This window comes from Schistocerca gregaria, chromosome 9 (assembly GCF_023897955.1).
Source record: "Schistocerca gregaria isolate iqSchGreg1 chromosome 9, iqSchGreg1.2, whole genome shotgun sequence".
In the NCBI taxonomy this organism is placed as follows: Eukaryota; Metazoa; Arthropoda; class Insecta; order Orthoptera; family Acrididae; genus Schistocerca; species Schistocerca gregaria.
This window is the reverse complement of record NC_064928.1, coordinates 220711736-220738625: the sequence shown is the minus strand read 5'-3', so window position 1 is coordinate 220738625 and position 26890 is coordinate 220711736. Positions and strand designations below refer to the sequence as shown.

Sequence of the window (26890 nt, the reverse complement as noted above, 5' to 3'; positions counted from 1 at the left end):
CCCGACTCCCGACCGGAACCCAGTGGAACAGCTTTGGGCTGAGTTAGAACGTCCACTTTCCTCCATACCCCAGCATCCAACATCGCTACCTACTCCGGTTCCGGCTCCTGACGAAAAACGTGCTGCCATTCCCCTACAGACATTCACACACCTCATTGAAAGTGCCCTCACCAGAGTTCAGGCCACCATGAAGGTGAAATGTGGACACGCCAGACATTTGTGTCCGCTAAAAGGTCTCCAGATACTGTTGATCAGATAGGGTATAAAGAAAGATGACACAATGGTTTTCTCGCTCAGAAATCGATCTTTATTAGAACATTATGTTACGCCTCGGATTTGAAGGAGAAACATCTCTCAGCACACGCTAGGATACCGGACTAACGAGAATACGGTTTATCACTCAGCGGTGTTGCTGCTCGTTTTGGGCACCATCCCACATCTGTCAAATGAATATGGAATTTATGGTTTCAGGAAGGCCACACTCAACACCATGCAGGAGGTCAATGGACTGAGACGACTAGGGCCCAAAAGTGGACTGACACATGTATACGAAGTTCTGACATGTTTATGGAGAATAGGACCAGCAACTTCGATTATTAAATCTTTATTTCCCCTCAATATCCATCATAGATATGATAACAGCCATTTATTTGTGGCGTCCAGTTTTGGATCATCACATCCATTTTCAAACTGTAGCCTTAAATGGAAGTTTAATCATGCAGTTTTTTCTTAAACTGGGTTTATCACCTCTGAGCAGAGACACATACACATGATCCTTTACGAACTGTTAAAGGTACAAATTGCATGGAGTCAGATAGTGTGAATGTGGAGTCCATGTGAAACAAGCTCTGTAATCCGGCCTCTTGTGGCCAATCCAATGGTTGGGTACAACGTCGTTCAACAAATCGTGTACTGAACTATGCCCTTGAGGTGGCTCTCCATCTTGCTGCCAAATGAAGTTCTGTGCTCCATCTAATTCCAATTGAGGAAAGAACCATAGTTTTACTACTTCATGATAAATTGCTTCACCAAAAAAGGAAAGGCCCATATACTCATAAAAAGGCAATCAATTGTAGGGGAGTCTCGGTGCAACTATACCATCTCATGGGGATCTGCTGACCCACAGATGTACACATTATAAGTGTTCACATAATCTTGTAGGTGAAATGCCGATTCACGACTGAAGACAACAACATCAGAAAATCTTCATCGTAATGCAGCAAAATTCCATTTCCAAGGTTGACACATAAACCATAATCTTTAGGCTTTAGAGCTTGTAACAACTGCAAACGTAAGGATGCGGTTGTAAGCATTGCATTAAAAGTCTCCTCACAGAGATCACTGGTATTGCTAATTCAAGACTAGCCTTCCAAACTGAATTCGTGGGTCTATGTATACATGAAAGATCTCTCTCGTTCAATCCATTCTTCAATCACTCTTGGTCGTCCTGTACTTTTTGCTTTGCAAAGACAGCTGGTGTCTCCAAATTGGTGATGCCATCCACAGATGTTATCACTAGGATGATTACAATGGAACTTAATATGGAATGCACGTTCCACTGCAACAGCAGATTCTGTCCTTGCAATCTGTAAAACACAAAAAGCCACAATCTCTGCTACTAACGCTTTCTGAACCCCAACAGTTTCTGCAGATGCTGCACTGATCTACAAAGAAGTACCGTGTGAAAACGCTACACAAGGATTCATCGGATCCTGATGAATTTAAAAGCGGTGGAAAGATTGCTAACTTACGTCAAATGTTCAGAATTGTGAAACTGTGCACGTCACAAAACAAAACAAAGAAAGTGGTATCCTATGCCTAAAATGCCGTTGAGCCACAGCTGGAATCAGTCAGCTCATACAAATATCTTGGCCTAACAGTATGTAAGGAAGTAATATGTAGTGATCACACAGTGTAAGTCACAAAGTTAGTGACAGGCTTCCATTTACTCATAGGATACCAGGGAAATGTTATCAGTCTAGAAGTTTACACAGAAAACACCTGTGCGAACCATCCAAGAGTGTTGCTCAAGTAGATGAGACTTGCACCAAAGGAGTAACAAGGGGATAGTTGACATGTGCAAAAAAGGGCGAAACGTACAGTCAGATTTGTTGGAGATATGAGAGAGCGATACAGACATGCTAAAGAACTTGAAGTGATAGCCGCTTCAATATTGACTATACAATAAATTTGTAAAGCAGTCGTGTCTGTCTTTGAAAACATTAATCTCCTAAACTACTTGACGCTTTTCCTGGGATTCCCGTGGATAACTTGAGTATAGTTTGGAGCACTGTATAGGCTCAGTTCATCAACGAATTGCAAGCCATCGTATATTTTACGTCTTAGAACTTATTTCTTTGTGGAAGCAGTGTGTTAAAAATCTCACGAAAAGAAAATTAGATATTCAAACCAGCACACAGTGGAATAGATGACCAAGTGTATCGTTCAGTTTGAGAAAAACTTTCCAGAATTGCGGCTTGTCCAAGGAAATGTATATAAAGCTAGGGGTACGTTATGTGTTGGAAAAGCTGGAGAGGGATTTTCGATTTCACATGGCAGTGTAAACGATGTTAGGCATCGTTGTATAGTGTCAACCACAAACACAGGCGCTTAACGTCACACTGATGAAAAGTCTCTACAAGGTGGACTCTGTTGAAGCAGATAAGGTATGTAGCAGGTGCGTGCTAATTTCAACATTTCTAATTTTCAAGCTAATAATACTCTTGTTTAGGCAATTATAAAAATATGCTGTTATTAGTGCTTCTTTCCTCTATTTCATATAACTGCGTCTGAGCTTACATTCGCGTTTCACACAGTTAATCATCATTTTAGCTATGCCAGCAGTGACTGCAATGTAAAAATATCATCTCGGTTATTCCCAGATTCAAAAATTGCCAAGAAAAAAAATCACGTTTGGTAAGACAAAATGTGAGGCATTAATTACTGGTGTTTTGGGGACCAAACAAGTCAATAATTTAACTCTGAAGTTGAAGGATAACAATGTTTTTGGTGTGGGATTTGATGCTTCCAACAAAGGTAATCAAAAGTGTTACGCTATTTTGTAAGGTACTTTTATGCGTTTTTTGTTCTGGAGACCAACCATTATGCCAATAAAATAGATTATGAAGTTAAAAACAAGGATCAACGATCACTGTATAAGAATGTTGCTAGTACTGAAAACAATACGCCTATAATCATTGCAAGTGTAAATGTGCTGTGCATAAGAACCAAAATGGATCTCCTATCATTTTTATAGAAGAAATTAAACCAGATGTTTTATGTATTTGTGAACACTGGCTAGCTGAAGCAGGGGGGTGATTTCTATAAATCTGTTGAATACTTAGACATGGCCAGTGCTTGGTTTCAACAAACTGCAACCCACGGTGGGGTCTCTGTGTATGCCAACAGAGATCATAGCATCAAGGAAATTGCACTGTTACATCAAATATTGATTTAGTTGTTGTTTCTGCGTGAACTTTATTTGACATATGGAGAACTGTTTGTGTTACCTAACACGCCTAAAGTAAAAAATCGCACTGTGTGGAGATTTTAACATACACATTGGTGATGGAGATGCCAGAGAGAGGGGTCTTTATGAGATTAATGACCAGTTATGAGTTAGTTATTGCAAATAAGGGGTGGTGTATGCCTGGACACCATAATCACCAACCTCAACATCTGGGATTATAAACTCACTGTAGTTGAACCTATGATAGCAGATCCTTGTGCGCTAGTAATGGAAACCAGTATGAAGAGCAAACTGCAGATAAGCACATGGCATTCAAACTACACATTCAAAAGAAGATTTGTTAGACAAGAGATACTAAATGATCTCAAAACAGCTCTGTCTTGTGTAGACTGGCAGCAGAAAATTGCAGAGTTAGTAGGCAGTGATTCTTTCTTATGTCTGTTGCAAACCTTAAAAGCAAGATTTGATGACATGTTTCTGGTAAGACCAGTGAAGAATCCTGTGGATAAATCACAAGGCAGGCAGAAAGTTATCAATGTTAAACAATGGTACACACCCGAGCTCAATAAATTGAAGTGTATTGTAACAAAGTGCAAGGACCGAATGAAATCAGCTTTAGACATTCCAACTAAAGAATTACATCATCACAACTACCTAACCAAAGGAGCTTATAGGAAGACATTAGAGAAAGCAAAAAAGAAATATGATACATACATTAGAGGCCCAAAATCCTTGTAAAGCTGCCTGGAATCTTGTAAATGAGAACAGAAAGAAGACTACCTCCTGCTTAAATTCATGTAGCCCTGATGACTTCAATGAATATTTTGTCAGAATAGTGGAAAAGGCAGTGAAATTCCACACTCTGACCTATATCCAACTGCAAACATAAGAAATGCAGACAGTTGCAGTATTCAAAACTGGAAGGAAGTACACCCTGAAGACATGATAAAACTTGTGAACTCCTACAAACACTCAGGAAGTGTAGACGTCTATGGCATGTCCTGCACACTGCTAAAGAAAATTATTGCAGAATTAGCTCAGCCACTATCCATAGCAATAAACAAATGTCTACCTTCTGGTGTCTTCCCAGACTTCCTTAAACTGGCGCACACAGTACCAATATATAAGAAGGGGGACCCATGTGAGGTGTCCAGCTTCAGACCAGTCTCAGTGGTACCAGTACTAGCCAAAGTTACTGAGTCTGTGATGCACTGCCAGGTGCTGAATTACTTTGAGGAAAACAGCTTATTCCAAAACACACAACACGGCTTCCACAAACGGAGATCAACAGTGACCACCACATTGGACTTATTAAAAATGATTTCACAGAGTTTTGATGAGAGAGAGAGAGAGAGAGAGAGAGAGAGAGAGAGAGAGAGAGAGAGAGAGAGAGGCACTGACAATCTGTGACCTCAGCAAAGCCTTTAAGTGCATCTCTCACACAACACTAATAGCCAAGTTAAGATGCTATGGTGTTGGAGGTGTTGTTCTATCAACACTCCAATTTCATTTGGAAAACCGAAAGCAGGTAGTATCAGTGCACGGAGCAACTTCTCTTGAACAAAAACTGGAACATGGAGTGCCCTAAGGATCAGTCTTAGGACCTCTCCTATTCCTCATATATGTCAATGATATGAGCTGTAATAGTCAAATGTTGCAGTATGCAGATTACACTACCCTTATTGCCTAAGGACATACAGCTGCAGAAGCTCTTGGTGCATCAAATTTTATGTTTGAAGAAACAAAAGAATGGTTCATCATAAGTAAAATGAAAATCAATGAAGAAAAATCCCAACATTTGATATGCAGTCAAATCAACATTGAAGACCAAGAAAACATGAAGACTGTCAGACTACAGGGCTTAAAGATTGACAGCAAACTCTCCATGAATGATCACACTGTGTATGTATGCATTTGTCTAGTGTAGTTTGAACAGTATAGCCACTATTACTCTTTTTATTTCCCATCTTGTTTGTCTTGATCCAGTTGGTTATAAGCAACTGTTTATGGTTTCTGACTTTTGGTTTCTTATTGTCTCCCATAGTTGTCAGGAAGGCCACCGTATTGCAGATAATCTCCTTGCCACATTTGTTTAGGTGTAAACCATGTGTTGTGAAGTGGTTTCTGGCTACTCTCTATTTCAAAGTTCACAGCAATTCTTTTTTTGTATGCACATTTTGCTAAATTCAGTGCTTGTATCAGGTGGAGGTTTGCAGTCTTAATTTTACTATTTAAATTATGAACTTCATATCTCCTGGGTATAGGATGTATCATGATATTCATTTTGTGACTTAGAGTGAGTATTGGTTCCAATGGCTCTACCACAAATTTCATCATTAGATCATGAGGTTTGTCTGTGTCATTAGAACTCCCCCCCCCCCCCCCCCATTGCAATCAAAGTATTACATATGCTGAAGCTCCTTGTCAAATTTTCTTGCATTTTTGACCACCTCTTTTCGTGGAGTGCCAGGTTTTACTATGCTTTTACCTGGTATGAGGACCCTAGTTTGTCTTGCAGTATTTGAGCACTGCCTCTTCCTTGACTGTCACTTACTATTAGTACTTTCATTTCATCCAAGATTTTCTTGCTATGTAACATTCTGGAATTTCTTTCAGTTTTGTCCTGCACATACACTCCTGGAAATGGAAAAAGAACACATTGACACCGGTGTGTCAGACCCACCATACTTGCTCCAGACACTGCGAGAGCGCTGTACAAGCAATGATCACACGCACGGCACAGCGGACACACCAGGAACCACAGTGTTGGCCGTCGAATGGCGCTAGCTGCGCAGCATTTGTGCACCGCCACCGTCAGTGTCAGCCAGTTTGCAGTGGCATACGGAGCCCCATTGCAGTCTTTAACACTGGTAGCATGCCGCGACAGCGTGGACGTGAACCGTATGTGCAGTTGACGGATTTTGAGCGAGGGTGTACAGTAGCATGCGGGAGGCCGGGTGAACGTACCGCCGAATTGCTCAACACGTGGGGCGTGAGGTCTCCACAGTACATCGATGTTGTCGCCAGTGGTTGGCGGAAGGTGCACGTGCCCGTCGACCTGGGACCGGACCGCAGCGATGCACGGATGCACGTCAAGACCGTAGGATCCTACGCAGTGGCGTAGGGGACCGCACCGCCACTTCCCAGCAAATTAGGGACACTGTTGCTCCTGGTGTATCGGCGAGAACCATTCGCAACCGTCTCCATGAAGCTGGGCTACGGTCCCGCACACCGTTAGGCCGTCTTCCGCTCACGCCCCAACATCATGCAGCCCGCCTCCAGTGGTGTCGCGACAGGCGTGAATGGAGGGACGAATGGAGACGTGTTGTCTTCAGCGATGAGAGTAGCTTCTGCCTTGGTGCCAATTATGGTCGTATTCGTGTTTGGTGCCATGCAGGTGAGCGCCACAATCAGGACTGCATATGACCGAGGCACACAGGGCCAACACCCGGCATCATGGTGTGGGGAGCGATCTCCTATACTTGCCGTACACCTCTGGTGATCGTCGAGGGGCACTGAATAGTGCACGGTACATCCAAACCGACATCGAACCCATCGTTCTACCATTCCTAGACTGGCAAGGGAACTTGCTGTTCCAACAGGACAATGCACGTCCACATGTATCCCGTGCCAACCAACGTGCTCTAGAAGGTGTAAGTCAACTACCCTGGCCAGCAAGATCTCCGGATCTGTCCCCCATTGAGCACGTTTGGGACTGGATGAAGCGTCGTCACACGTGGTCTGCACGTCCAGAACGAACGCTGGTCCAACTGAGGCGCCAGGAGGAAATGGCATGGCAAGGCATTCCACAGGACTACATCCAGCATCTCTACGATCGTCTCCATAGGAGAATAGCAGCCTGCATTGCTGCGAAAGGTGGATATACACTGTAGTAGTGCCGACATTGTGCATGCTCTGATGCCTGTGTCTATGTGCCTGTGGTTCTGTCAGTGTGATCATGTGATGTATCTGACCCCAGGAATGTGTCAATAAAGTTTCCCCTTCCTGGGACAATGAATTCACGGCGTTCTTATTTCAATTTCCAGGAGTGTATATTGGTGCTTGAGGAATTATGTTCACTAGCCGATTACTCATACACTGTGTGGTAGATTGTTCACTTTGGGTTAATTTTTGCGTAAGATCTTGTGCAACGTTAGACTGTAAATTGACCTTGCTAGCATCTTGCACCAGGTGGTTATCAGAAGTTACAATTCTATAATCACTTTCTGGATCCATTTCACGTAGGCCTACCATCACATTAGCTTTGCTTACCGTGCAGTTTGTTTACATGCAGATTGTGCAGGGCTACGATCACACAGGGCGCTAGACAACACACAATTTCTGTTCGGATTCAGCATCACATTCTGAGCATGATTTACAGCTTGACTATTTCTTGTAGTAAGCTGTCCCGTCAAACTCCAGCTTTTGTTACCGATATTTATGTTTCGGGTGCAGATAGCAAGTTCATTATTCGTGTGTTTATTGGTTACTGCCAGTTGTAGTTCATTACACTTCACTAATAGTTCTTGATACTTCACCAGTGGGCTTTCATGCTTGAGGCTGAGGGCGATTTTTTTTTTTTGTTTCAATGAAGTAATTATGTGATCCTGCATTTTTAGAGTGTTGTTACTTTGGATTTCGTAGCAAGTATGATGCATTGGCGGCATGTCCACTCGTCTTCCTGTTAAAGTATATCAGGTTAACTTTGACACATTTTTCGTGGTACCAGTTTCCACAGTTAATACACAGAATACCTCATATAATACTTTATGAACATATATTGCAGCCTTTGACTGTGTAGACCACAACATTCTCTTGCAGAAGGCTAATTCTTATGGATTGAGAGGTAGCATTGGTAGTTGGACTGAATCATACATGCAAACGGAAAACAGAAGGTGATAATTAATGGTGCCAATTATAGTTCCATCTCATCTGATTGGGACACATTAAAGTGTGGAGTGCCTCAAGGATATCCATTTTGAGGCCTTTGTTTTCTCTTATCTTCATCAATGACCTCCCACTTTGTACAGACACTGAGTGTAAATTTGCTCTTTTTGCTGATGATACCACTGTTCGGCTTAAAAGTTGAACTAACAATGAGCTAGAAAATAAATATAATGCTGTACTTGTTGACATCCTATATTGGTGTAAGTGCAGTGGACTAACTCTAAATATTGAAAAAAAACTCAGTTTATGCAATATCTTACACCTAAGCAAGAAAATTAATTATGCCACTTAAACTGTCCTAAACTAAATATACTACGCTGTGAATCATCTAAGTTCTTGGGCATTCTAATTGTTGGCAACTTGAACTGGTCTGTGCATATCCTAGACCTACATAGAAAGCTCAGTGTGGCAACTTATGCTCTGTGTATCATCAACCTCGTTGGTGACATGGACACTATCAAAGCTGCCTGCTTTGGTTATTTTCATTCTATTCCTTTAGCCAAAAACATATTTACTGCACAGAAGAGAGCTGTGAGAATCATGAGCAGTGTTCATTCTAGATATTCTTGCAAAAATCCCATAAGTTATTAATATTAACAGTCACCTCTTGATACATATTTTCCTTGATCATTTTTGTTTCTAGTAACTAGTCTCTTTTCAAAACTAATAGCGAATGTCATGATCATAGTACTAGGTCAAAAAATGATTTACATAGGGATCTGAAACATTTAAGTCTTGTGCAAAAAGGTGTTCATTATTCTGCCACAAAAATTTTCAACTTTCTTCGTTCAGATATTAAAGTTCACATTAATGTCTTACCTACTTTTAAATGTAAATTAAAAGGATACTTAATGTTAAATTCCTTCTACTCTCTTGATGAGTACCTGCAGATAAAGTAATGAGGTTTTTTTGTAAATTGTATTCCATTGGTATTTATATTGTTAAACCTTTTTGTAAATGTGTTTTGCTATAACTCATCTTGACTGTTTAAGTTGGAGTATGTACTATATTCTCTTTTTCAGTAATTGTTTCATGTTACTCAAGCTATACCTTTGATTTGATTTTAACCCTCAAGCTTACTCATCATTTTAAGGCGCATCTTTTTCATTTTATATACATGTATTATTTCTTTGTTATGTAATCATGACTCGTTTCACATCCTTGTGATTTATCACACTACAGATTCATGGAGTATATAATAAATAAATAAATAAAAATCCAGATCTCTATGAGGACTCTGGTGAATATGCATTTGAGAAGATCTTGAAAAAGGATTCCAAAACATGAGTTGAGTTTGTCCCATATTTTAAGTTTTACTGCAGACAATACAAACTACAGGGAAAAAAACTCTGTTCATGTTCACTTGAGAAAAGGAAAATCATGTTATAGCCAACTCAAATTGCTGTGCACATATATTCCATAATTGCTGTAAATCTGTTATGAATGCTATATGTCCATAGATAATAAAATGTTAATAATTAAGACTGTCAACTATTTCTCAGATTCAGCTAAAAGGGGAATCTTAGTTGAAAAATCTCTTTCAATTTGTTGATATAGAATACAACACTTTGTTGGGGCACGTGCCTACAAGGTGGTTAAGCTTAAAGCCTACAATAGAAAGATTGTTGAAGGGTGTACCCAACTTAGAAAAAAATGAACTCTCAATTTGTTGGGTATACTGTGTGATGGAGAAAATAAAAATGGAGTTGAACATAGGATAAATGATCTGGTTTTTGGTTATAAGGTGCAACAGTTGCTAGATAAATTGGAGGACCTGACCCTAGTGAAAAACAAACACGACTGGAAGAATATTGCTATGGTTTCTGAGCTGTTTTGGAGAGAAGGGAATAAACATTTGAAAGCAATATCATAGAGATGGGACTACATCATAGAAATGGTTGGTGCATAAAAATTGTGCCATGTTTTAATTACATTTGTTTTGAGTATATTTACTTAAAATGCATTCACAGAGAGTTTTCTCCATTGTGTACATTAAATGGGAGGGATGAGCAAAACAGATGTTCAGTTTATCTAATAAAAAATGAATTGTAAACTTACTTCAGTTATGATGAAAATGGCAGTGATTTTTATAAGACCGAATTGTCTCATGAAAAAATGTTGAGAATTGCACGCTCAACTGAAAAGTGCTCTTCTTCATGGTGTTGAGTGTATTATGAAGAAAATGTGCAGTAAATATAATTATTTGAAAAATGTCAGTCTCGATAAATGTGTTCCTATTTTCCCTCACTGAAATCTGACAGCCCTAATCTGGATCGATTTCAACCAAACTTGGTATACATATAATTTACCTACATATCAGAAGGGTGGTGTGGCAGATGAAAAAGGAGTATAAGTCAACACATGCGAATATCCAGATTTTATCCATCCAGTACCAGTATTTCAGAAGAACACTTGGTGATCAGCAACGAACACTTGGTGATCAGCAACGAACTTTACACATAATTTGAAACCTTTACAAGACTTTTTTTCACTGAGATTCGCCACAAAATGATGAAAGGACAAAAGTTTATAGTTTACTGCATTTTCGCTCTTCATGCAGTGTAACTTATGCATAAAGAATGACATTTTAATTTATTACTTCTTTATTACAACTTGTATTCATGGCACATTTTGCAGACAGTAATCACTTACATCATTGAATGTACCTGCAAAATTATATCATTGTATGACGCATAGTTCAGGATACGTCACGTCATAAGCACTGAGATGCCTGAAAAACTTCCACATCATGCATGACATAGAAATTTATTGTTAGTAACCCACTGAATCAATTTTGGTAGAATTTCTTAAGGAGGTAGCTTGTGAACCTCAGCAAAAACAAAAACAACTTTAGGGTGTAGTACATATCTGCATACATACATTTTTATGATATGTTTGCATATCTTTTATTCTGTGATCCGACTGATGAAGTGAAGCTTGTACAGTGCCCAAAGCTATACTGAAGTTACCTGCAAAACCCCATGAAAATTGGTCAAGTAATGTGTAGTACGAGTTACTTATTAATTTGAAGTAAATTGTGCTAATTGAGGAAAATATAGACTAACTGACTTTTGAACGTCATCATGTATGTGTAAATGCTTTTATTGGCTGATACGTGCCATGTGATATGATTCAAAGCAATGAATACAATGCTTATACAATATTGAGTATGTTTAATCCATACTTGGACATCACTTCCATAGCACAATTCATAGATGCATGCTCCTGCCCATGCCCTCTGTATGTAAGGGGAATAGTGGGGAGCACTTTATTAGCCATGCTTAACCCAAATAGGCAGATACACAGGGGCAGCTGAAGTTACTGCACATACACTAGCTTACTTAACTCACGGTCACTCACCATAACAGAACAACTCGTACATGGGCACAGCCACAGGTAACAGCTAGTTGAAAATGAAAATAGCTTCCACTTAGGAACGCAACCCACAACCTTCACACTATCGTTGTGCATTCCTTCCACTAAATCAGCCACTGCCCAGGGCCTCACCTGACCTGTGCCAAAAATGCTATTGCTTCTAAACAAGTGGCCATTTGGAGCCTCCACTTCTTTCATTTCTGTACATGCCCTAAGACAAAAAAAAAAAAAAAAAAAAAAGACGCATCATGAAGAAAATATCTAAATGGGACAGAAATCTGTGTATGTGATGTACATGTATAGACAAATAAATGATTACGACTTTGGAAAAACTGGATGATTTATTCAGAATTTTTTGCTCAGATATTGGTTATAAGCAAATCGGATAGTAACAACATTCAAATTATTAGTCAACAATGTGCTTGATTTGATTTTTTAACAATTTTATGTAAAAAATACAAAACTAAAAAGCATATGTAATTAGGAGTCATAGCATAAGTTCTGTATAATTACACTTACCACTCACAAATTATCAAAATCACCCAGTCTGCAACAAACGAATGCTGAAAGTCAAATTTTCATTACTTGCACACAAATTCACACTTTTATATATGATATTGTAGCTATTGACACCCAGTGGTATTTGTAGGTTCAAACAAGACAGACCAATGATGCCATTGTTGGAAGGCAAGAGCATCACCAAGTGCTGCTTCTTTGTTTCATTTTCTGTCTCTGTTTTCCTGCTGAATTTTGTACATCTTGTTAATATTTTGCAGTTTTATCCTTTGGCTCAGTTGTATTGTACAACTTTTTCAATTCTTTTTCGATACTGTTTTTGTCACTGATGTGGTCAGAAGGCTTCTGAATCAGCTGATGGTGGGATTTGGCTTACAGGTGTTGGTTGGTGTGGATAAGTTTTCAGTAGACTTTGTCTGAGTTTTCCATTGGGGTTTCAATAGCCACCCACATCTAGGAGCAGAATTGAACCATTATAATCCTGTTCTATCGTAAGCTGTCAATACTCTGATGGAGTTTAATGCAGCTCTGCTTTCCCATGTGGCCAAATGATGAAGTTATCATCCACATATCACAGCCAGCATAGCGGAGAGGACAACGTGAGCTCGAGGCATTTCATTCAAGTGCTTACATCGAGATGTCCACCGCTACTGGAATTGTGACCGGGGATCCCATTGTCACTGCATCTGTTTCTTCACTATAATTACTGTGCCAACTGAAATACACTACATGACAAAAGCAAAGTGAACCGTGTAGAAGGGGAGCAGGAAACATTTGAAACTTAACTGGCTGAGAGGACATGTGACGTTATCTCAATGATTAGAAAATAGTCAAATTGTCAAAGAACTTCCAGTATGAGTCCACATCTACATCTACATCCATACTCCGCAAGCCACCTGACGGCATGTGGCTGAGGGAACTTTGAGCACCTCTATCGGTTCTCCCTTCTATTCCAGTCTCGTATTGTTCGTGGAAAGAAAGATTGTCAGTATGCCTCTGTGTGGGCTCCAATCCCTCTGATTTTATCCTCACGGTCTCTTTGCGAGATATATGTAGGTGGGAGGAATATACTGCTTGACCCCTCAGTGAAGGTATGTTCTCGAAACTTCAATAAAAGCCCGTACCGAGCTACCGGGTGTCTCTCCTGCAAAGTCTTCCACTGGAGTTTATCTATTATCTCCATAATGCTTTCGCAATTACTAAATAATCCTGTAATGAAGTGCGCTGTTCTCCGTTGGATCTTCTCTATCTCTTCTATCAACCGTATCTGGTACTGATCCCACACTGCTGAGCGTTATTCAGGCAGTGGGCGAACAAGCGTACTGTAACCTGCTTCCTTTGTTTTCTGATTGCATTTCCTTAGGGTTCTTCCAATGAATCTGTCTGGCATCTGCTTTATCGACGATCAACTTGATATGATCATTCCATTTTAAATCACTCCTAATTCGTATTCCCAGATAATTTATGGAATTAACTCCTTCTAGTTGCTGACGTGCTATATTGTAGCTAAATGATAAGGGATCTTTCTTTCTATGTATTCTCAGCACATTACACTTGCCTACATTGAGATTCAATTGCAATTCCCTACACCAAGCGTCATTTCTTTGCAGATCCTCCTACATTTCAGTACAATTTTCCATTGTTACAACCTCTAGATATACTACGGCCTCAGTGAACTTCCAATGTTATCCACAAGGTTATTTATGTATATTGTGAATAGCAACGGTCCTACAACATTCCCCTGTGGCACACCTAAAATCACTCTTACTTCAGAAGACTTCTCTCCATTGAGAATGACATGCTGCATTCTGTTATCTAGGAACTCTTCTACTTATTAACATGACGTTGCACCCCCTGGATGCATGCACACATTCTATTGAGAATGGTGACATAAAGTTGTTGTATCCTCTCTTGAAGCAAGCAGACTTGCAACTGACATAATCAAACCTTGATATTCTGAATATTGGCACTGGCAAGGATTTGTTCCCATGTATATTCTATAGAGGTCAAATCTGGGGTGCTTACTGGCCATGAGAGTACCTTAGCAGCACACAAAGACACATGCCAGAAGTGGGAAGTCATTATCCTGTTGGGAAAACGGCAACAGGATACTGTCACATGAGAAGTACCCATTAGGATGAAGGACGTCCATCATGTACCATTGTACTGTCACATACTCTGTCACTACTATCTGTGACCTGAAGGCACATCCCGTGCCTTCCCACATTATAACTCTGAGAGTAATACTGCTGTTCCTCTCCAAAACATTGGAAAAATGGGACCTCTCCTCAGTTTGCCATGATACTCGACAAAACTTATCGTTTGAGGTAAAGAAGAAACACAATTCTTCACTAAATACCTTGCAACACCATTCATTAGAAGTTCATGTTTCTTGGTCACAGCAATACTCTAAACATAGTCATCTGTGTAGTGGAGTTTACACATTGGTAGTCATTCCTTAGGTCATCTGCAGCTAACTCTGACCTGTAGTGTTGGATGACACAGAATGTTGCAGGGATGTCATTACTTTGTCTTGGATGGCAGGCACGGGAGTTGAGATGTGCTCGGTGCACAATACAGTGATAGTGGTCAGACACGGTCAACCAGAACCTTGAGCACAAATATTCCTGCCATCCATTATCGGGCCAGTGTCTCATCAGGACATCCCGCAAATCTGCATGTTGGGAAATTCGCCCAGCTGACCAAATAGAGACCCACAATGAGTCCCTCTTTGAACGCTGTCAGGTGCTGACAGTGCTGTCTCATTTGGGTGTATGGCATCTCCTTTTCCTTCACAGTGATCACTCAACATCCACTGCTGTTCATGATGCTTATATACTCTACCAGGCCTGGCAGTACTAAACATGAACTACACTAATGCTCTCTTGTGGCCTTTTTAATTGTTACAGGCAACAGAAACCCTAATCAGTTACAGAGTACATGTACAAAGTTACATTGACGACCAACAGTGTCTTATGGATGATTCACTCTTTTGTCAGGCAGTGTATTTGCACCAGGCCACAGGTACCATGTGGTTTTATGATCCCTTTATAAACCCAGTACACTGTGGCACTCACTCCCCAGCTATTAAGTCTGCGCCTCAAGGAAACGCATTGGGGAGGAAGACGGTTCAATACTGCATCTGGCCATCCTGATTTAGGTTTTCCGTGATTTCCCTAAATCGCTCCAGGCAAATGCCGGGATGGTTCCTCTGAAAGGGCATGGCCGACTTCCTTCCCCATCCTTCCCTAATCCGATGAGACCGATGACCTCGCTGTCTGGTCTCCTTCCCCAAACAACTCAACTCAACCCCTCAAGGAAAGTTGCTGCAGCAAGGTCAAACATCGGTGATTTTAGTATTTTAGCTTTTTAATTAATTTTTAAGGTGATCTGAGAAGGTTTTCAGTGAGCTTGACACTGATCACAAAAGCCTCCATACGAGGTTTGTTTGGAAAATACATATAAAAATTGAATAATAACTTTATTTTACAATTATTCAGGTATTACAATATGGTATCCTTCAAAGTACTCGCCCTGAGATGCAATACACTTCTGCCAATGCCGTTTCCACTGTTGATAACATTGCTTAAAGTCTTCAGTTGTGATGTTGTTCAGTTGCCATGTCGTTTCCGCCTTGATGGCTTCCACATCTCCCAAGTGCCACCCCCGAAGCACCAATTTGCATTCTGGGAACATGAGGAAGTCACATGGGGCTAAATCAGGTGAATAAGCAGGGTGGTCTGTCACAGTGATTGAGCTTGGGTCAAAAACTCGCAGTGACATGTGAGCGGGCGCATTGTCATGATGAAAGATCCACCTGCCCCCTCTTGCCAACTCCGGTCGAACTAGGGCTACACGAGCTCTGAGACGTGTCAGAACTTCAACGTAAAGATTTCTGTTCACTCTCTGGCCGGCAGGGACACATTCCTTGTGAACAATGCCCTTAGAATCAAAGAAAATAATCAACATTGTCTTCACATTGGACTTTGATTTTTGCGACTTTTTTTGTTCTAGGTTCTCCTGCTAGTTTCCATTCCTTGCTTTCAGATTTGAGCTCCACATTGAATTCGTAAAGCCATGACTCGTCTCTAGTTATGACTCGGTTGAGAAAGTCCCCTCGTTCCTCTGCTTCCAACCATCCTCACAGCACTCAACCCTCTTTGCTTTCTGTTCTGACGTCAAGAGCTTCAGTACGATTTTCGCACACAATTTCTTCATTTCAAGTTTTTGTGTCAGGATTTCACGAACTATTGTTTTGGGGGTTGACAGCTTGTCAGCAATCATTCTTTAAGAACACAAGCCCAAATTCGTTCAACATTTGCATCGGAACTCGATGTCCTCGAGTGTCCAGGGTGAGGGTCTTCGTTCACTTCTTCTCGGCCATCCCGGAACTTTTTTAACCATTTGTTCACGGTTGGTTCCTTCAGAGAATTATCTCCGTAAATCTGTTGCAAACACTCAAAAATCTCACGGGCATTCTTGCCTAGCTTTGCAAGAAACTTCATGTTGACGCGCTGTTCCTCAATCAGAGAGAGCTCCATGCCGACGGCAGGTGAAAAAGGGTAACTGTCAACGAGCTGCTGCACACTCCCACCTTCACTCAGAGTGCTCTGACTCGAACTGAGCGTTGATGGGATTGATTACAGCAGTAGTCCCACCTGGCAGTGACTGCAACTTGTAACATAAAGACATTGTTCAACTTTTATACATATTTTCCGGGCAAACCTCGTATTTGACTGTGAACTGTGCAAAAGAAAACAGCAGGGCCATATGTGGTACGCTCCGACGTGTCGTGTTGCAGACGACTTGGACGTGAGTGATGCCGAGCTGGAGGAGGAGGTGCACAGAGGTCTGCAGAAGGGTGCCAGGTTGGCGCAGAAGGTGTTGGAGCACGAGAAGCAGGTGTCGGAGCGGCTGAAAGTGCCGCTGTTTACTCCGGAGTACCACCACTACCTCACCAATGAGGCGAGTGCCAGTGACAAGCAGCAGGTCAAGGGCGTGCTCCAGGACCTCGCCAACGCCACCGCACTCGCAAGGCACCTCTCGAAGCAGTGAGTGCAGCATTTGAGTTGTCTGGCCCAGTATGACAGTCTGCCTCCAATGTATTAGCTGCTTCATGGGAAAGCACAAAGCCCTCTGTAAACTATCAAACAATCTGTCAAACATCACTAGTTTTGTCAAATACTAGGCAATGTGCAGTTTTGTTTGACGTGTGTGTGTCAAACGTAGACCATGTTCAATTTTTTGTCAAATGTAGACTGTGTTTGATGTGTCAAGCACTCCTAGTACCACTGGGGTCAGTATGACCCCATAAACACATTGTATATAATATATAATAGAGGGAAACATTCCACGTGGGAAAAATATATCTAAAAACAATGATGATGTGACTTACCAGACAAAAGCGCTGGCAGGTCGATAGACACACAAACATACACACAAAATTCTAGTTTTCACAACCAATGGTTGCTTCTTCAGGAAAGAGGGAAGGAGAGGGAAAGACGAAAGGATGTGGGTTTTAAAAGGGAGAGGGTAAGGAGTCATTCCAATCCCGGGAGCGGATAGACTTACCTTAGGGGTAAAAAAGGACACGTGTATACACACACACACACACACACACACACACACACACACACACACACACACATATCCATCCGCACATACACATACACTGTGTGATGGCATTTTTCCATACATTACCTCATACAGTGACAACCGTGTACTGGTGTGGATCTCTGAATTGTATGCACACACTAAAAATGAAAGGTACTTGTCCCACTCTTTGTGATGAGTTCACATTGCAACTCGACATTCTCTCTATCATACAATGAGCCTCATTCTTCCTTCCATTCAACTGAAGGTGAAATGGACTAGTTCTTAATTTCTTCACGTGTTACAAATGACATCATTCATTAAGTCTGACATGAAGTTCTTCTCCTAATCCATAATCATTGTTTCCAGTATACAAAAATTCAGTATCCACCTACTGACCATTGCCTGTGTGACGTAACCATTTTCTGGTTTGGCATTGGTATCATTTGACACACTGAGAGAAATGCCTGATCATCATTACTGTGAAATGATTCTCCACTGGAATCTTGTTAAACAGTCCTTACACATACATGTCAATCATCTCAGATGACTGTACACTCCCTCTGGAAATCCAGGAACACCAACACTGGATTCAATGTCAAAACTCTTTTCAGCTCTTCACATGCACCCTGATACTCCTGTCCACACACATTTCACGCCCATTTTCACTAGTTACGTGAATGGTCACACTATGTCAGAGAACCCCTTTGTGAACTTCCTCCCATAGTCCGAAAGACCCGAGAATGATTACAGTTTTTTGTCATCTTTATCACTGGAAAATCTTGCTCACCCTATACCTGGCTCGGATCTGTTCTTACCCAATATTCGTTAATCACGTATCCTAAATAACTTCTCCAATGCAAAATTACACTTCTCCATACTCAAAGTCGGATATGCAGCCCACAACCTCTTAAATATTTCTCTCAAACATTCTCTATGTTCTTCCCTGTTCCTGGAGAACACAGTTATGTCATCATTTAAATTCAATACTGGTGAGGCTTCAGCCCCTACAATACTCCATCCATCAAAGGCTGAAACGTGACAGAAGCATTCGTCAGCCCAAACGGCATGAACACTCTTCAGCTCGAACAGCATTCTTTGATACTGGTAATGGCCCCAGGGTAATAAAAAAAAAGCTGTCTTCAGTTGGTCCTCTGGAACCACTTGCAACCGATGGTATTCACTTTTAAATCCACAGTAGAGAAATACCAGCAATGTGCAAGGGTACAAATCTCCATCCAATACTTGATGGATTGGATCTACCCTTATGCTTCTTTGCTATGGCACAGTGGGGTCACTGATGCAGGTACCCCATAGTTCTAGAAGGGACTGATTGGTGTGTAGAGATCGTTTGGAATGGAGGAGTGAGTCAGCCATGCCAGAGCCTTCATATGAGTGGGATGTGTTTTTATGTGAGAAAAGTGATCATGGTTAAAAATAATTTTGAAGCATAGGATTAATTTTGGGTTGAGGGAGCTGTTATATAATTGAATGACAACTATCCTCTTTGCCATAGGCGGGTTTTTCTCTGAAGAAAGTGTGGCTTGAAGCCTTTACCTCACAGCTGACACTTCCCGCAAGGACGTTGAGCAAGCAACACCTCAGATGCCGTTGCTCAGTGATTTGTGCATTATGTAATTGTGCCGCAACAAAACTTACTGGCACACCACACAGTGCTCCCATTCAGGAATACAAGCACTCAGAAAACCACCTAGAAGTTCAATTTGTGTGACTATGTGGCATAAGCATTGCGGGCTACTCTTGTTATTGTGGAGAAACAGTGGGCCTCTCACTTTTAAATAACTGGGTGCATACAGTCCCCTTACCCAGTCAGTTATTCCGGGTAAGACATGGGGCATCACTTTTTAATCTCCACCAACACTATTACTAGCCAGGGTGGCAATCCAGCACACTCTGGTGCCCACTAAATGATACAGTATGTGCCCCATGAGTATGCTCATAAGTCCTTATATAACTCTCCACAAGATGCCTACCTACATGCTTGAAATAATATTGCCTGTATTAGTGTCCTTTCCAGATACACAGTGAGGAATTTTCTGTTGGGTGACCCCATCATATGGTCTGCCTAAAATACATAAAGAAGTCATACCACGGAGGTCCATTATACGTCCATTGGGTATCTTGCATAAAGACTGGTGACCTTTGTTGGCCACTGTAAAAAAACATGTTAGGAACGCTAAAATTCATATAAATCTCTCCTTATAGTTTACATTATACACCACCAACATAAATTACATATCAGATCTACCTGTATGATTGTTAATGATAATAGATGACAGAAAAATCTGATATTCCCATTTCTAACTACAGATTCTGTAAAACCCTCCTTGTAATCCTCACAAACACCAGGCTGCACAAGACTGATATTTCACATGGGTTTGAGTTCTTTTTTCAAATGTAAATTCATGATTGTGTAACACATCAGTGATATGAACAAAATTGATTGCTTTCGTTGTTATATCAGTTATATTAAGCTATTTACAAAATGATTTGCCATATTTGCAGAAGTACAATAAGAGAATCCAGTGACCTGTAAAGCATTGACCTTAATGTTCCTGGATGTGTTATTTAAGTGTACAAGAGGATTTAAAAAAGTATGGTAAGTTACAGATTATTATGGCAAACCAACTTAACTTTTACTAAATCCTGCATTACAGTTCAAAGTGACCAAGATGCACTACTATTTTACAATATAGTCATCAATTTCTGTATACAGTGGTTGGAACATTCCCCTAATCATTCAGTTCCTCATAAATTGAAGTCTGCATCTTGTTCACCGATCCTTTCGAGAGCTACAGTATGAACTTCCAAATCATCAGAAAATCTGTAATTGCTTTAAATCAGATCCTGGATTGACTGGACACTATCATTGCCAATCGATATTGATGGCCTCCCTTCCCAATTGGTATTACCCACAATTGTGCAGCCATTGTTGAATTACTGGCACTATTTCACTGTGTCTGGATACAACATTGCATTTGGTACTTATACTGCCAGAATTCTGTGTTGAGTCAGTGTGCAACTTAGATGTTTTGCCCACAAGACTTGTGCTGCCCCATGTACTTTAGTTTTGGAGTATGTTTCCAGTTTCCATGTCATTTCATTCCCAAATTTGATGCACCTGTTACCTGCCCTGCAGTAGGAGTGTGTCTGCAGGATACCTTGAACACGTACTCTCGTCTGACAATGTGCAGTTACTGTTGTGCCATGGTCTTAGTATGGGACAAAATGTGTAACTTACTTTTTGAAGTACCCATGCATTAAATATTTGTCTGAAATGTAATTCATACATACGAGGTGTGATTGGAAAGTTTTAAGAATGGGCTGTAATTGTACAATGGTAGTACTTGAATGTTACTGTGATGCATCTCCTTGAAAATAGACTCCTTCTGACTGAACATACCAACTCCAACAGTGTTTCCACTTTTGGAAACATTCCTGGAAATTTTTTTCGTGAAGTGTGTTAAGGACGCTCTCCGTATCTGCCTGGATGCCTTAAATCGAGTCAAATCGCTTCCATTTCAATGAAAATTTCATTTTAGGAAACAGATAGAAGGCCCAATCCAGGGGAATATGGCGGTTGTGGAAGCATAGGAATTTTAAATCTGATCAAAAATTCAATGATGGAGAAGGCACGATGAGCCGGAGCATTGTGATAGTGTAGCTCCCAACTCAGATCTTGTTATGATTGACTGAACTGCATAGAAACTTAAATTAAGTTCATCAGCCATCTCCCTAATTGTAAGTTTAAGTTCTGAGTGCAGTAAGTCATGAACTTCCACAACATTTTCATTTGTTATTTGAGGTGGAAGGATGACCAGACTGTGGTTAATCTTCAAATGATTTGTGGCCATAATTAAATCTGTTGAACCAGACTAAAACATTTGACTGGCTCATACAACTACTGTATCTCCAAAAACTGTTTTTAATAGTTCATAAGTCTCATAAGCTGATTTCCTGGTTTTAAAACAAAATTTCACACGAACTCGTTGCTCCATCTTTATTCATGCAGACAGAATCCGGAGCCCTAACAGACTTGCACTCAACCATCTGCCACAACAAACTGAATGAAGGAAATGCAGTTTCCTGTCAGAAGGCGTTCAAGGACAAGGCAATGACTCACTCCCCACCCTCTGTGTACCTGTCCAGCAGACCAGTAAGCAGTAGCGGATCCATTCTTACAACTTTCCACTCACACCTCGTATGTCCCTTCCAATGTTTAAATCACATTGAAATTTAGGTTTGTACAGATTTTAACTGTTACATCATGAATGCAATTCCATAGGAAAATTGTGTAAATAAATTCATAAAAAATTATACCTGAATCTCTTGCTGTAAACTTTGAGTACATAACTTTCTTGAATTATCACTTCTGTACAGATTTAACATACCCCCGGAGGCCATGGGAGACTTCCTGATTTCCTTAAAAGTTTCTGCAGATCCAGCTCACGTTCTGCAAATACCAACATGTGATGCTTCTGATATCTACAGAACACACAATGCGTCATGTAACAATTTGGAGCATCCAACATGGGGAATGACAAGTACTGCATATACACGTCTTGTCAAATCGGTCTTCCTCGATGGTAAGATATTTTATGCATAAATGTATATTACAAATGCATTGCCTCATTATAATACACATTAATAAAAGCTTGTTGTACTTCCAGCCATTTAGATTGGGTTAGTTAGATAGATAGAGTATCTTCTTTTTATTTCTTTAAAAGAAACCAAAAGAAAGGTCTGCCATTTGAGCGGTAATTGTTCATTTATAGTACACCTTAATGATTTAGGTTTGTAGCCATTCAACAGTGCATATTGAAATGTTAAAATGTGTCTGACTTGTCTGTGACGTCATTGTCAAAAAAACATATTTCTGGTCTTATAGACCAGTTGTTGCATTACAGGATACTTTATTATTATTATTGATTTAAGCCCACTAAGGAGCTCTTATGACTAGTTCTTCGATGCTCTCTTCCGTTACCAATATCTATTGAGCCCTGCTGATAATTTCTCCTTCCTCTCCTGTGAATACAATACAGGATACAAGTACATACCCAAGATGAAAAACTGATACCATACAATATGGCATATTTAACAGTGAATTGTGAATTGTGTTTTATTCATCTCATGACGTACATTTGCAATCCATTTGGTTTGCGTACAGGAGACATGTCAAAAATTTATAAAACAATTACAATGATTTTTACATTAATTAATGATAGCACTATAATAAATAACAACACTATAAGGATATTTCTTGGAACATGTAACACATTGTACCCAGCTCAAATTTCCAGATTGTCCTGCATGAATTCATCCACTGAGTAATAACACTTCATTGTCAGTACCTCATATAGCTTTCTTTTAAGTGAACCTAAATTCATCTGCATCAACTTGTTCCCTTTTAATTTATTAAAAATTTTCATTCCCATGTATTGAGGTCCCTGGGCAAACAGTCTGAGGCGGTGGGTGGGGAGCATAAAATTTTCTTTGTTTCTGGTATCATGTGAATGGACAAAATGGTTTCCCTCAAATAAGTCGCGTCTGGAGTACAAAAATATAATAATCTCATATATGTATAAGGATGGCAGAGTTAATATTTTGAGTTTCCTAAATAATGGTCGACATGGTTCTTTGTGATTGGCAGTGCACATATTTCGTATGATTTTTTTCTGTATTTTTAGTATCCGCACTATGTTTGTCGAGTTACCCCAAAAAACAATACCATACCTAATAATGGATTCAAAGTAGCTTGTATATGCTACTTTCCGCGTGTCAATGTCCGTTGCAGTTGATAATATTTGCATTGCAAATGCAAAGCTGCTCAATTTGTTTGCAAGGTATTCAATGTGTGCCTGCCACCTCAAATTTTCATCTACTTTTAGACCTAAGAATTTGACTGAGTCAACTTCTTCTATAACTTGGTTGTTGTGTACAATCTTAATTTGCTCACATTTTGACTGTTTGGTTTTGAACTGCATCACGTGAGTCTTAGATATGTTTAGATTCAGCCCATTTAGCTGAAACCAAGTTTCTAAGGTACTGAGGGTACTGATCACAGATTTGAGAATTTTTTCTGAATCCTGATCTTCAACTAAGACAGAAGTATCATCTGCGAACAGAACTGATGGGGAGCTGATATTTAATGGTAAGTCATTAACATAAAAGAGAAATAGGACTGGGCCTAATATGGAGCCTTGTGGAACACCCTGAGTAATTTTTTTCCAGTCAGAAAAATAATATGCGCCATTTGAAGAAATGCTAACTCTTTGCTTTCTGTTGGATAAGTAGGATTTAAGCCATTGTAGGGCACTGCCGCCAATGCCATACTTTTCAAGTTTGTAAACAAGCAATGCGTGGTTTACGGAATCGAATGCCTTTGTGAGGTCGCAGAAAATTCCTGCCACCTTATTTCTCTTGTCTAATGACGTACTTATTTTCTCAATGAAACTGTTAACTGCATCTACGGTGTTTTTCCCTTGCTGAAAACCAAATTGATTGTTTAGAATAACAGAATATTTTGCAATGAAGTTTTGGATTTGAGCAACAGCAAGTTTTTCAAATATTTTAGATAGGACTGGGAGAATTGAGATAGGACGATAATTTCCCATGATCTCTCTTGATCCCTTCTTGAAGAGTGGTTTGACTTCAGCATATTTCAGTACCTCTGGGAAACAGCCCTCTTCAAAACATTGATTTATTATCTGAGCTAGTGGGTTTGCAATTCTATTGTGTACCACTTTAATAACTTTGGTGGGTATTCTATCCCAACCTGCAGATTTTTTGTTTCTTAATGTTAAAATAGCATTTTCTACATCCTCAAAAGAAACTTTTGAGAATTTTGTAAAGTTTTCAGAGTTTTTGCCTAGGCCAAAGGGATTTACTTTGTTGTGATAATCTGCTACATCTACATCAGATTTTGCTACATTTATAAAGAATTCATTAAAGTACTCTGGTATTTGAGTTGGATTTACAACAGTTTTTCCTTCAATGTCAATTTTTGGAATTTCTTGGTTACAGGCTTTAACACCTAACTCAGATTTAATGACTGACCACACAGCCTTTGTCTTATTTTTATGATTTAAAATTAACCTGTTGTTTGCCAGTTGTTTTGCTGCCTTGACAACTCTTTTAAATATGGTTTTATAGAGTCTAACATATTTAATGAAATTTATATCTTTATTATATTTTAGTTCTCTGTGCAGTTGCCTTTTCCTTACACTGGAAATTTTTATGCCCTGGGTAATCCACTTTACTGTATTTGTTATCTTATTGCTGCAGAGTCTAGGTGGAAATGTTTCATTAAAGTCTGCAAGAAAACTATTTAGGAATTTCTCAAAGTTTTTATCACTTGAGTTACCATAATCAAAAGGCCATGTTTTATCTCTTAGCTTCTCACTAAATGTTAGCAAGTTTTCTTTGCTAAAGTTCCTGCTCATATGGGTTCTTGTATGTGAAATGTTTGTGTCTGTCTGTGGCAGCTCAATAAACAATACATAATGATCTGAAATACCTAGATCTACACAAAATTTATACACATCTTCATATACATAATTAGTTAGAACATTGTCAATGCATGTTGCTGATTGCCCATTGTCCCTGGTAGATTCAAAGAAATTCAATTTGAAACCATATTTCTTAACTAAGTCAGTGAACCTTGAAGCTTGGCTACTATTACATGTGATATCAATATTAAAATCAGCAGCTATTACAACTTTTTTCTTTGTTTCTCTACAAAGGTCTTCTAGCATAATTTGAAGCTTAGATAAGAATAGTTCTGTTGTTGATGTCCCTGGAATTCTGTATATTGAGATTATTATAACATTTGCTAGCGAGTCCACTATTTCTACACAACAGCTCTCGAACACACATTCTTCATTTAAATAATTAAAACAGTTTCTGGTCTCATAATTTATGTCATTGTGTAGAAGTATACGTGAGCCTCCACGTAACTTGTTTCTTCTACAAAAGCTACTTGCTAATCTGAAGTTCCCTATTTTGTTCAGAATTTTAATTGTCCCCTCAGTCAACCAGTGTTCATTTAAACAAACAACTTTAATATTTGCATATTCTGACAGAATGATTTCCAATTCATCTATTTTGGAGCTTTTATTATTAGAAGCATCAGTGTTTAAGCCATTTATATTCCAGTGGATAACATACCTACTTTGACTATTTCTTACAGGCTTTAGCATATTTCTTGCCAGATAATGGTTTGGTTTTTTCTTTCTTAATGCTACACACGTTTTTTCACCCCCATCACTACTTATAAGTTTCCCTTATTTTTTATGATCTGGCAAGTATCTAAGAACATCTTACTGAATATTTTTGAGCCCAACCTGTTCAGATGTAGACCATCTTTGGCAAGACACTTTGCACTTAGAAATTTGTTGGGATCAATAAAAACGACTCCTAGCTTATTGCACTGTTCTTTAATATCGCCGTTTATTCGCTGCACATAGCTGTCACTCACCGATCTCCTGTACACAATGCCACTTATTATTATCCTGGAATTCGGGTACAGTCTTCCGGCCGTTCGGATGAGGTTCCTTGTGTGGTTTACAATTTCTTCCTCACTGTTGGTTCGAAGCGAATTTGTTCCCACATGGATAAAAACACCTTTTGGATTTCTGCTATGCTTATTTCCTGCGTTCTCTCTTGAGTTTAAGACGTTGTTTAGGTGTGTATGCAATTGATGCGTCCTGATTCCAGGCCGAACGTCAATTTCGGAGTTTGGTACGATTATGTTTTTCAATAATGAGTCACCTATAATAAAAAATTCACTTTCTGTCTTATTATAATGCTTCTTTCTGTCTTTTTTGTACGTTACGCTGGTCCACTTATATTTATTTGGTACGTCAGTATCTTTAGTTTCTTTTTCTTTCGTAATGGCGGCTGAACTTTTTCGTTCTTTGTCAGTTGTATCACTCCGCGTATTTGCCGAAGTAGGTCCATCCAATACTTGAG

The 26890-nt window shown here is 39.7% G+C and overlaps 1 protein-coding gene across 3 annotated transcripts in view; it reads left to right on the top strand.

The window, feature by feature from the left end:
• LOC126292013 (peroxidase-like) overlaps positions 1 to 26890 on the top strand; it is a 169018-nt gene that overhangs the window by 52709 nt on the left and 89419 nt on the right. For 2 of the 3 annotated variants that reach the window (XM_049985805.1, XM_049985806.1), the window contains 2 exons: positions 17109 to 17358; positions 22301 to 22506. In XM_049985805.1, coding sequence (XP_049841762.1) covers positions 17109 to 17358; positions 22301 to 22506 — 456 coding nt within the window. Of the gene's footprint in view, positions 1 to 17071; positions 17359 to 22300; positions 22507 to 26890 lie in introns of all 3 variants that reach the window. The other variant, XM_049985807.1, reaches the window with a different exon arrangement.